At 39.3% G+C, this 13276-nt stretch overlaps 1 protein-coding gene across 1 annotated transcript; it reads right to left on the reverse strand.

Annotated features, from left to right (window-relative positions):
- Positions 1–11585: 11585 nt before the first annotated feature.
- On the reverse strand, positions 11586–12796 carry LOC100692690 (trace amine-associated receptor 8a-like). Its single transcript, XM_019352378.2, has 2 exons — positions 12711–12796; positions 11586–12475 (listed from the first exon to the last, which is right to left on the reverse strand). Exons 1-2 carry the CDS (start codon positions 12794–12796, stop codon positions 11662–11664), a joined length of 900 nt encoding a protein of 299 aa, XP_019207923.1. The 3' UTR covers positions 11586–11661.
- Positions 12797–13276: the final 480 nt, after the last annotated feature.

The raw sequence follows: 13276 nt of genomic DNA on the forward strand, positions 1-13276 counted from the left end.
TATTTTAGAACTCCCATTTCCTGTGTTATAACCTGTTTTAATATATCATTTTATTTCATTTTGCTGCTCTTAATGTTATGATACACTCTAATTTATACTTTATCAGACTTAACCAAAATATATAAGCTTTCTCCCCTTTTGCTTCTGTTTTAACCAAAAACTTGGTCACTTCAACAAGCATTTGTTATTCTATACCTGCATTTTATATAATAAGACTAATTTAGAGCTGCATGTGTTATCTCAATCTTTTACATGTCACACAGTTTAGTCACACGCAAACTCCTATTCCGTTAAATGCTAAATGGATTTCCGGCCTTTGGCCTCCTCAAATCAATACTGTCATGTGTGTTAAGAACTCCCTATGTCTGTAAGCGTGCGCAATCCTTCAATAACTCAGGTCATTCTCACAGTAGATTGGCTAATCATTAATGCTAACCAAAAGTTTTTGACCCTCAAGAGACGACTCTCTGAGCCACAACTCCGTTAAAGGCACAGAATGCAATGTGTATGAAATCATCCTCATAAAAAGCTCTCCTCTACCCTAGAAATAAATCTATTTACTATCTGTTTCTAAAGCCTACATTATAACAACTTATTCTAAAAGTCAAAAAGAAATCACACATTTTCTACTCGTAAAATCTTCACTAATCTTCCCCGTTATTATTATTATTCCCACAGTTTCCCTTTAAGTTTGGTGTACAACTCCTTATGAACACCGCATTTTATCTTCTAAACCTAATTCAGTTCATTTTAATCCTTTCTTTAGAATTAACACACTCTGCCCCAGTTTTACCATATCTAAATTATCAAACAACCCCAATAGTTATAAAATCATACTAAAACCCATTTCAAATTAAATAAATTAAACCTTAAATCCCTCTCTTTTTTGACACATCTCATGTGGCAAAAACTCAAAATGCTTCACCCAAGCTTAGGAAATTAAAAGGGAAAAAAGGTTAGTCATATCATTTCTCAGAACAGCTCAGCAATCCTCCTCTCCGGTATTTTGCTCCAGCCCTGAAAACCTGTATTTAAGGAATAAGATCAATTTAATCATCATGTCAAATCTTCTCGACTCCTTGCTCCCTTCAAAGTCTGGATCCTTGGAATTTCCTGGAAACAAAACCTGTACTTTACATTTCATACTCAACTCCCCCTTTATGATCCGTTGTGTGTCATGACAAAAATAAACTTAAACAGAACAGTTATTAATCATGTGTTACCTCAGTTAATGGTAACTTGAGTTACATCAAACAATGTTTCCCTTTTAGCATTTAGCATTTTATAATGTAATAACATAATCTAACCCCAAGTCAATAAAACAGAAATTCACTCAAAGGAAACATCAGCATCCCCAGAATTAAGTCTTCCACTCCTCCTGTTTGTCAACCTTTTATTTATTTCCCCCCTTGGTCCAATCACTCGCATTCACACATGATATTTTTGCTGATACTGCACCCTTCTGCGCACATCATCAGATGCTCCACATCAGCAAAATGAGCTCAGTCATTTGTTTTATTTCGTTTTCCTTTTTAGGAAAATAGTTCTCTATACTTTTGACTGGATTGAATCGCTACCATCCTTTTAGACAGAGACTCGCCGCCAATCAGGTCTTCTCCTCAGCCAATTATAGTCTGTAAAGCCCACCTGATTTTCGTACTTGGTAATTTTGTCAGCGCCGTCAGTTCACTCTCTTCCAGGCCTGCTTAGAACAAAAATGAAAAAAGAGAGCTGATTATTAGCTCATCAAAGTACAAAACAAAATCACCTGACAGGTTTTTTCTGAGTGCACTACTACAAAATTTTGGACCCCTTTCAGACATATCCATGTCTAATCAAACTCCCTCTCTCGAAATAGAAACAAGAGCCTCAAAAATCTGAAACAATCTCAAAGTTCACCCGTTCACTGCAACCTGGACCTCATCACAAGCTGCACCGTTTTACACACAACAATGTCTCAGGCTCAGACTCAGCCTCAGATATAAGCCCATTACACCAACATATCCTCACTAAATTATAAATTTCCTGTCCAAATCTGCACCTCTGAACAGACCTGACCACCGTAATCAAATCTCCTGTTACTTTACCATTATATTCGTCGCCCAATAATCCTCAACAGCCACCGCTCTGTCTCTTGAACTGAAAGCCTCCGACACACAGACACAGGAAGTGTCTTCGTCCCCAGTCACTCCAGCTAATTTGCATACTGATTCATCTCAACAAGTCAACGTAACAAAAGAAATACATGTTTAAACCTTATCACCTTATTCAATTATTTTCATTTTCTCTCTATAATAATCACTGGTTTTAATCACTCAGTACGAGAGCACTCCTAAGTCACTCTTTTAGACTACTTTAATCACTTTTCTTTGGTTTGTTTTTTCCATAACTCACTCCCCTGTCATATAACCCCTTTGAGTCAACTTCAAGCTTTAAGTCTATTTTATTAAACATTCACACCATTCTATCACTCATACAATTAGCAAGCTGATCTTCATTGCGTATGCTTGTGTTCTTAGCCAGGTTTAATCAATGTCTATGCATTAATCTTCATGAGCTTGTCTTTGTAAGGTTAATGCATTTTCTGTTTGTATGTGTGGTTTTGCATATGTTGCTTTGCAGTATTTCAGACTCCTTGACAATTCTCCACTTAAACAGTCAGTTTTCTCCTTCCCCGAATTACTAACCCAAATTTTGATTTCCCACTTTAAATGACAGCCCTCCTGGTCTTCAGCCAGGTGTTAGGGCTTGCTTTTCAGGTTCATGGACACATCATGCTGTGAACAATTCAACCAGAAACTTGCCTTAACTTATCCATTGGTGTTAACCTCTAATTTCCTTCCGACCGCTGGAGTGGGAAATTGATCCAGGTCTGCTTTGCTCCTAAAAATAACAAAACTAAGACATTTATTATTATCACGAGTGCTTAAACGACCCACTTCTGTCTCTTGCCTGTCACAAATACCAGTTATGTCATGTTTATGTCATGAATATGAATGTAAGCGTTTTCCTCGTTGCATTTCATGTTAATTGAGTGTAAGCTGCTTTCTTCGTTGCCTGCCATGTGATCATCTTAATTAAGTGTAAGCTGCATCTTCATTACATCCTATATTGTGCTCTTCATTGCATTTTTATGTAGTCATATTTAATTTATGCATCTTTTCACTGAGCTTTAGATTCAAACTATCTCACTTCTGATTCGTTTCAAAGATAATCTCACATGTAACAATTTGTGTATGTGTGTTTTCTATTCATTAATATATTTGTCAGTTATTTTCTTTGATTATTTTTACCTTTTGTATTGTTTACCTCTTTGTTGTGATGTGGTGGACATCCCTAAACAATCATGAGTTCCGGCTTCACTTTTCAATCCAATCATATCCTGTATTCTCGCAGTCAAACTCGTCCACATTCACCTGACACTGGTCCCTTTTTCATTCACAGTGTCCTGTTCGGGCTTCAAAGCTCCAGCAAACACAGTTTGTTCCTTCTCTTTTTCTTCTCCATTCTTCTTTTCAGTCTTCTCTTCCAAGATTACTCCAAGCATGGCAAATATGACACTCAATGTCCAGTGCTCTTCCACAATTCTTTATCCCACTGTTCAACTGCCCAGCCTGTAATTCACAGTACATGTTGCATTACTCGCTTTTCTTACATGCTGCTGCTGGTGTCGTCAGTCGTCATCAGTGTTAATGGATCAGTGGCACTGTCGTTTGCCTGCTGTATTCAAGTCCACGATGTTCTGTCGGTCTTCATCAGGAGATTGACTGTCCTTGACTGTCCTTTGAGTTTCTTCTCAGTTTCAGGGACAAAGTGACAGGTGAAGCTGTAAAATTTCAGCCAAAAATTGGCTTATTTTCCCAGTGTTAATCTATCCTTTTTTGCCGGTTACTCAAAGTCCCATGTTGAGCGAAGTCCACCTGTATTGGCACACTAAAGCATATAATTAGTATCATATTCATTTTTTATCTTAAAACCTCCATTTGCTTCGTCTGCCTAGAGTTAACTCGTCTGTCTCTTCTCTGGGTGCGTCACTGTTAAGAGAATATTGTATTGTAATATTGTATATGTATTGAGTTTCCCCTTTTATGGGCATGCAAAGTTCCTGTCCCAGACACACACACTTCCTGTTTCTGCAGACTCTGCAGAGACTTTCTGCAGGCAACAGGCAGACTGTCTCCCTTTGAATTTCACAGTCTACAAACAATCAGTAATTCTACTAAATCTTGATCTAAAAACCATACACCTTCATTTCACTCACACACATTTAAATAGAGCTCTTTCAAACATCAGGACAATTAACACTTCTTCACACACATCACCATTCTTTAGGTCAGTTTTGTAGCATCAGTCACAATAATTTCTTAAGTGGGTGTACCAAGTGTATATACTTATGTGTTTTTGATCAGAAAAAATAAACTCAACCTCTCATAACATCACTCATGGATTTCTTGAATTAAAAGCACTTTCAAACTTTAAAACATCCTATTTTACATCACAAAAGAAATATATTTCACACCATTATTTCATACACACTTTTTAAATGTTTAACCTCTTTCAGACGCCATAAATCGTCTCACACACCCTACCTTTTCTCTCAAACTTCCACCTTTTCACTCACTCAGACAAATCACGCAGAGTCACTCAAATCAAATACTGACAGCATTCACACGGTTAAAATCACTCAAAATACACTTTCATATGAGTATTTTGGACATGGCTTCCATAATCAGAAAGAGCAAGTCAAAAGGAAAAAAGAAACTGAAACCTCTCATCCTCACGGCTTCTCACCACACACACATAACTGAAAAAATAAAACACACCACCATTTATTACTCAAGAGAGGTTACTACAAGAAAATATATAGTGGTCTTAGATACTGTACAATACACTCAATCTATACATATATGTCAAAACTCAGTCAATGACTATACATCCACAGTAATGAATTCAAACTCTATTTATACTCTCGTAATACGCAAAACCAGCCTCTTAATTACAGGCATTTAGCAAAATTTTCAAACAATAGTTATAAACTCAATACTCTCGAAACAGAAACCACCCTCTCTGCGCGTCACCGCTGCTCATTTACATTCTCACACACACACCATCAGTGCACATCCGGCTGTGCACTGCTGACACAGACTTCTCTCCCACAAAGATCTCTTATTTTATATTACACAGACGTCTTTTAATTACAACTGCACATATTTTAGGCCTCTTAGCTCCTACAAATTTCGATAAATTTAACATAACGGTCCAACCGATCAGTCCCAGACTTTTTGCGACCAATTCACCAGACCAGACTCGAACTGCTCTGTCCAGATTTCTAGCCCTAACTTAATTTACAGGTAGCCAAAAAAGCGCAGGAATAGGGGACTTGAACCCCTAGCAATTTTGAAGATTCCCCAGTTCTTCCCGGCTTGTCGTACCGTACTAACCCATAGTCGCCGCTAGGTCAAGGATAAACGTCTTTATCCAGGAGGGAGTGTTACCTCCGAGAAAATGCGCTTCTTAACAGACGCCGCTGTCGTTCTAGACAAATTTAGAATAATTTGAAACAACAATCTAAGCCCAAAACAGGATTAGGATTGAGGCAGGTCTCCCGTTGTGGACATAGGGGACTTCAACCCACAAAAATGACCATCACACGTAGACCAAATGACCAACGGGACTCTAACCCACAGAATGACCAAATTCCCTATCACTCTAAGTTCACTTAGCAGTCCAACTGCTTTCTCTTTTCATTCCTTTATTCTCATTACTCAGTACTGTCACTTATACTTCATTATCATTACTTCAACCGGTAAACCTCATGAACACTTCACCAAAATCAAAACAGATATTCACCAGTAATTTCCAGTGAGTAGACTTTAATTTGTCATGTCCAATCTGATCTGGCACACTTTGGAAAATTCAACAGGTATGTGCCTTACCTTTGGATAAGCCGGCTTGTCACTCACTTTCAACCACTGACTCGTATCTGCCCGTCTAATCACCACGGACCCCGGATCTCTCCGTCTACACCTCCAAAATTCCCCTCTCACCGGACGATGCCCCCAAATGTTAAGGTTCAGATATTGAGGGGAAATCCAAAAATAACCACAGATCTGGCCTGGTGCACTTAGACAACATTTTAATGAATTACACATGTGTGAGTCCAACACTGTGCAGATTTCAGCGTCGAACTATCTTACAATAGTGAGACAAAGGTTTTATAGGGTTGGGGTGATACTGCTCCCCCCCCCCTCTCAGACACAATACAGCATACGTCAATCCAAAACCACAAATGTTCTGTCAACAACTTTTAACATAGTTTTAAAAAAGAACATTGTCTTCGGCTCGGTGCTTCCCCTCAGCTCGTCTTCGCTGTCGCTCATCTCTGGGACATCTGGTGTACTTCCTGGAACAGACTAACACGTACGCACCCCAACTTTGCAGTCGCAAGCAAAACATAATTAAACTCTTACCTATATAAATGAGTCTATCTAATATGTGTGTGTGTGTGTGTGTGTGTGTGTGTGTGTGTGTGTGTGTGTGTGTGTGTGTGTGTGTGTGTGTGTGTATGTGTCAGCTTCTGCTGCCCTTTGTTTCACCTCTCAGCTCCCCAGCCAGACCTTGTAACCTTTCCACTAGACAGAAGGCCAGCACAACTGAGACTATGTGTGTGTATGTGTGCAATAATCTTGACTGATATATAAAATATATAAAACAAATGTTTCAATCCAATACAACTACTTAAAGCTTAATCAAAGCTTAATCAAAGATAAATGCATAAAAGACAATAGCATCATCGAAACTGCTCCTCAGAATTATTGCACTGAGACTCTGCTTTCGGTTTCACTTCTGCAGAAGCATGCCTTGCAGAAGTGTTTCCTGTCTTATTTTGGCACAGAGTTACTCTACGTGGGGGCCTTTTCTTTCACCATGCAGTCTGCATATAAACATTTAAGATTATAAATTCAACTCAACAGTTTAAAGTGGTTCTTCTTGGACCTGTAATAAAAACTAATATAATACCAATATATTTGAACATCTGAATGCATCTGGATGCAACATCACTATTACTAATGAAATGGTAATGATGATTATACTAATAGCAGCAAATAATAGCAGTAAAATATTTCTCCTCTTGACACCACGCAGACATGACGCATGAACCAGGGAGACTTAGTACAAGGGGAGATGACATAAACAACTAAGGAACAAGCCTAAACTGCAGTCTAGAAATAAACTAGGTGAACTAAGCTAAGGCACAAATGAATACAAAAGATACATAAAACTCAAACACTGGGTCGCTCGACCCAGGACCATGACAATTACTTCTTAACCTACCTACTAAGTGAACCGGACAAGATGATGGTAACAGAAATGCATGCTTAAAATACTGTTTGATCTTCATGAGCTTCATTGCATGTGTGTTTGTGTTAGTAGGATTAATGCATTTTTCTGTTTGTGTAATTTTTGTGTACCTCTCCTCTTTGCGGTGCTCCAGACACTTTTTAATTCTCCACGCAAGGCAGTCGTTTTTTCTTCCCAGTTTCCTAAACCCAAATTTCATCTCCCACACTAAAGCAGCCTTCCTCCATGTCCTCCCCTGCTCCTTCCACTGTGGTCTCGTCTCATCTCCCCCCCTTGCAGCAGTCCAGTGAGAGTCAGTTGTCTTTCAGCTTTGTCCTGTGTTTTCCACTGTCTCATCTTGCCATTTTGCTCCAAAAGTGGCAAATGTCCAACTCAGGCAGTCTTTTCAAAAGTCCATTCACACACAGTGAAGTTGCAGCTTGTTGGAAATGCACATCCATCCATCCAGTCATGATGATGCCATTTTTCTCCTTGCTACCGCTGTCTTGCACAGCTGCTGCTGCTGGACCTTTTCTTCACTGCTCAGAATACTGCTGTGACGTCTTGAGATCCATCTCGTTGTTCTGGAACTGCATTTCTTGTCTTCAGGAAGAGGTTCTTGGAGCTTGTTTTCTCAGGGTGACAAACACATGGAAGCTGTAAAACAATTCAGCCAAAACTTGGCTTGAGTGTTTCTAATGGTGTTAACCTATAATTTTCTTCCGACTGCTGCACGTGGAAAATTGATCCGGGTCTGCTCTTCACCTGCAAGTAACACACTGAGACAGTTTGATCATTGTTTTCACTGCTTAAAAACACATAATTGTTCTACATTAAAAAAACAAAACAAAAGAAAACACCAAACCCTTTTCCCATTTTATTTTGCTTATTTTCATCAACAATTCTGCTAAAAATAATTTTTTCATGTGTCCACCCTAGGGGAGCTGGTGGCCTGCAGTACCACCACCTTCCGCTAGTTGGAGACTATTACTTTTACACACATTTCTACACTCTTCTTTTTTTTTTGTTTCCCATTTTCAAACCCATTTTTTTTTTTTACTGTTTTTACACACACACACACACACACACACACACACACACCTATTAACTCACTTGTTCAACATTTCTTTTCTCCCCAACTCACACAGCCATTCTCTACAATCTTACACACCACACATTTACCCAGTTCTTACCATACAGTCACACATTGAGTTTTGTCTCTGGTCGCCTGGTGGAAGGCCTGCCGCTCTACTGGATCCAGTTTCCCATTACTACACGAGGCGTCCCCCATGAGGTTCCTTGCCTTCTACAGACCAAGGAACGAACACCGCCACTCTGCGCATTGTAGTAGGCAGAAATGGTCCCCGACAGTGTACCCGAACCGCTGTTCCTGTGACGTACTTGGACAGAACACAGGTCTGGGCCCCAACAGCGCGCTCGAGCCAATGTCCTTGTGATGGACCGTACCCAACACAAGCCTGGGGCCTCAAACCACCAGGATTTTTCCCTCCGGAGACTCGAACTCCGGAGTCAGCCAGCGTCCCCCCCCCCAGCCAGACAAAAACTCTCCATGACTGTATACAAGTTAGCTACAACTCACTCATCTGCAGGAGTCCCCTCAAAGTTGATGTCTCGGTGGTGGCTGAAACACACGGCTCCGTGACTCCTCCATTTCATTCGCTTCAACAGCTGGTAAGACAAAGGTACCTTTTCCCTCAGGGGTGATCAGCCCGTCCACGGAACCATTGTTCAGAGACCACACAGACCATCCTGTTCTTGACGCCATTTTGTTGTGGAAGTTTTCCATTAAATAAAGCCTGCAGACGAGCAGTGAGTGGTAGCTAACATTCTTTAATCAAAACACAAAGAACAGACAACCAAGTTGGTGGAGAGCCTGCATGACCGCGGGGCAGACAGTCAGCAGAGTCTCCCGAGCCTAACATGGCTGTCAGTTAAATACCTTCTTCAGGAACAAAAGGCAGCACAGAGCTGTTTCACACCTTAAGGGTCACACTCCCTTGCTACCTCCTAGAGTCGTCGAAGAGACAAAAGATTCTTCCTGTGGAGTTGCCTGCTTCCCCCAACTTCCTTACTAGACCCCCACCATTTGTCTTACTGTATGAGTGTGAGACATGTTAAAATTCAGTGGCACCAAGCCATTATACAATAAAATAATGTGAATGATACATAAATAAAAGAAATTCCTATACACCATCACAACACCATATGATGGTCATCATAACAAAGAAAGTCAAGGTGTCAGTGAGTACAGTTTCCTTCACCATCACAAAGGCTCAGAAACAAACTGACAGGAAGAGGTCTGCAGACCCAAAGACAACTGAATCAGAGAACAGGTTTCTGAGAGCTAACAGCTTGTTTGATGGCATCTCACAGAACAACAGCTTCAAGCACAGCTTAATAGTGGTCGTAGTGAGCAAGTCTCAGTTTCAACTGTGAAGAGAAGACTGAGCTGCAGATTTGACAGGACGAGTTGCAGCAAGAAAACCACTGGTAAGATGTCAGGATAAGACAAAGAGGCTTGTCTGGGCCATGAAAGACCGCCGTTGGAATGCTGCAATTGGATGGTCTGGGGCTGTTTGCTGCATCTAGGGTCGGTGACTTACAGAGTGAGAAGCACCCTGAACCAAAACAGCTACCACAGCATTCTGCAGCGCCATGCAATACCCGCAATAAACACCTAGTTAATCGGGGGTTCATCCTACAGCAACGGGTGTGTTCAGCTGTTATATTTGCCAAAGGGGGTTACTTTGATGAGTCAAAAGTTTAGAATACATTTTGGTCTATAAACTTATTCCATGATTTCTTTTTTAATCCCAATTGGTTAGTTGTACCATGCTTTCATTTCAGAGTGCAATGAGAAATTAAACTGCATAATATTCAATAAAAAACTGGAAAAATTGTGTTCAAAAACTTTTTACCGGTAGTGCACATATATATATATATACTAGCAGGCGAAAGTGGCTATTTTTAAGAATCTAAAACATAAAACATGTTTTGAGTTATTTCACTTTTTTTTTACTCCATAATTCCATATGTGTTAATTCATCATTTCAGCCTCAGTGAGAAGCTACAATGTAAACTGCCATGAAAATAAAGAAAAAACATTAACTGTTTATTTTTTACTTATTTTTTAAAACATTACTTCCTAATATTGTTGATGGCTGTCCTTCAAGCCTATGAAAACATTATAAAATAAAGAGTATATGCTAATATCTGCGGTCACAGAAAGTGCTCGAGAAAGTATTTTATCTTGATTTAGAGTACAAAGTACCAGGAAACTGGTCTTTTGTAATTACAAGTACTCATGTGGAAGCAGATACATTTATAAATATGTTGGCTAACATATTGCTTTATCTGAACTTTCTGATAATTAAATCTATGTTAAATTGTAATGGAGACCAGGGGTTCCATTACCTTGTTTGTATTGTTAGTAATTAATTGATGGATTGGGAATTTAAATTAGTATAATAAAGAAAAACACATTAGTTCTTATGAATTCTTTATTAGGTTATTTGACATACGATTAATTGACAGCTTGTAACGGTGAAGAGACAGTGGGACCGGCCATCCGACCTGTGTCAGAGAAGAGCCAAAGTTAGAGCTGCTTGCAGTTAATCATTTATCAACCTAAATATATGTGAAATGAGAACTTTAAAGGTACTCACCTGTCCGGGTTGCCTCTTGCAGGATGTGGAGCAAAAGGGTGAAAGCAGCTCAATCACCTGCTTAAGAGCTCCTGGAGCAGACCAGTGTGCCAGGTTAGGGAGTATGGATAAAGAGGGTTTTAATTTATATAGTAATGGGTGAAGCTTATGTTATTGGTTTGTTTATAGTACGTGTTGGAAATATGTATATGTTTGTGATGTGCTTTAATGTTATTGTATGTTTGTTTGTGTGGAGGGTTATGTTTTCATTTTGATTAGTTAACCCCCATACTTGGGCTATTCCGGATGCTCACCTGAAAAGGTAAAGTATAAAAGGAAGCCATTTTGTTTAGTTGTAGTTAGTGTTCTTGTGCTGTTATCATGCTCCTTCGTTAATAAAGTGCCAATCCATGGATGTATTTTACTCCAGTCTCGCGTCATATTATTGGACAGAACCTATGACTGCCGGCCAAAAACTGACATAAATCCAGACAGTATCATTCTTAGATGATGCTAGAGTATAAAAAAGACAAAATATTTTAAGGCAAGGTCAAATTTGATCACTTTATCAAAGTTTTCACATCTGTCATTCAACAAGTCTTCAGTGTGACTAAGTACATTGTCCTGTTTATGGGTACGGTTTTAAAAAGTGTTCTTAATGCATGTTAGTCTCATGGGAGTCAGGCTGCAGTATTTGAAGAGTAGCAATAAGTTTGATTGACTTTCTGAACCAGGGATAAAAAAAGACATAAATGATAGGGTTTACGCAAGAGTTAAAATACACCAAACATATTACAAAGGCAGCAGATGAAGCATTTAGGAAGTTATCTTGGCCTGTGAGAGCAACGCAGTAATATGGGCACATACATATAAGAAACACAACTACAACAACACCAAGAGTACGGGCTGCTTTCAGCTCCGATTTCGTAACAGTTACTGTAACTGCTCGCTGGTGAGTGACTGCATGTTGACACCTCATGGCATGAGCCTGAGACACAGCCACCGCAAACACTCTCAGATACAGAACTATAATCACAGTAATGGGAACAATGAAGGAAAACAAAAGATCAAAAAGCCCAGCAATGTAGTTAACAACAAAGACACACTCTCCAATGCAGGAGTTATACTTTCCTGGTTGTTTCAAGTTATCCTTCACAATCAAACTCTGAAAGATCACAGAAAAAACCCAACATAAACATATACAGATTTTAACTCTTTGTTGTGTGATTTTGGTGGAGTAATGCAGAGGGTAACAAATAGCCAAATACCTATCAGCAGATATGATCACCATGGTTCCTATTGAGGCTGAAGTAATAATGAATGCTAGATACTGATACAGAGTGCACATGATGTCACCGAGGAACCAGCATCCATCGATGAGCACTATTTGAAAGAACATAAGGAGACCTACAAAGAAATCAGCGACAGCCAGAGAGAGAAGGAGGAAGTTGGTGGGGGTGTGGAGCTGCCTGGGGAGAAAGAGGTGCATCATATTTAGTCTCCTGCATCCAAAATGTATGTGGATGCACATACAACAAAAACTGAAATAGAAATGCACTTCATTAAAAAAAAGGTCTACTCTTACTTGTAGGTACAGATCATGTTATGGTTTTAATTACTATTTGCTATGTTGCTACACAGCACAATTAATTAAACTATTAAAATAATTATTCAATATTTGGAGATAATGAAACATTTTCATACCTGAAGTGTGAGATGGAGATAATGACCAGCAGGTTAAGAATCACAGTAAGCAAAGAAATGAAGGAGAGCAGAATGTAAGTCAGCATGATCTCAAAGTGAGGACGCTTTGGCCTCCTGCAGGAGATATTAAGAAGTTTTGGAAAGCAGAGTTCAGTTTCCTCCATCATCACAGTGAGGCGAGCTGCTAATCATATTCTGTGTCATACAGCATATATCTTTATCCTCCCCTTTTTATTAAATGCCACACCTTCAGAAGCAGACACAGTGATGCTGCTGTGCTTTCCATATTCTTTGAATTTCATAACTTCTTTAGAATTTCACAATAAAAAATCTTGCTGATTACTTGAGGACACTAAAATTTTTTGGATTATAATTAACTGTATTTTATCCTTGATGGTACAGGATTTTCATGGGCAAGCTAAAGAACGGCGTTGAAGACAATGACAGCCGAAATAGTACTACGTGATAGAAATATGTAAAAAGCAGGTGTGGGACTCGATTAAAAATTAATCTTATTAATTACAGGCTTCGTAATGAATTAATCTTGATTAATCGCATTTAATCGC

The sequence above is a fragment of the Oreochromis niloticus genome, linkage group LG16 (assembly GCF_001858045.2).
Source record: "Oreochromis niloticus isolate F11D_XX linkage group LG16, O_niloticus_UMD_NMBU, whole genome shotgun sequence".
NCBI lineage: Eukaryota > Metazoa > Chordata > Actinopteri > Cichliformes > Cichlidae > Oreochromis > Oreochromis niloticus.

Coding starts and splice junctions, on each gene's coding strand:
- LOC100692690 (XM_019352378.2), bottom strand. CDS start 12,796: ATGCTGACTTACATTCTGCTCTCCTTCATTTCTTTGCTTACTGTGATT. Junction 12,476..12,710: donor ATCTCCATCTCACACTTCAG/GTATGAAAATGT, acceptor CTTTCTCCCCAG/GCAGCTCCACACCCCCACCA.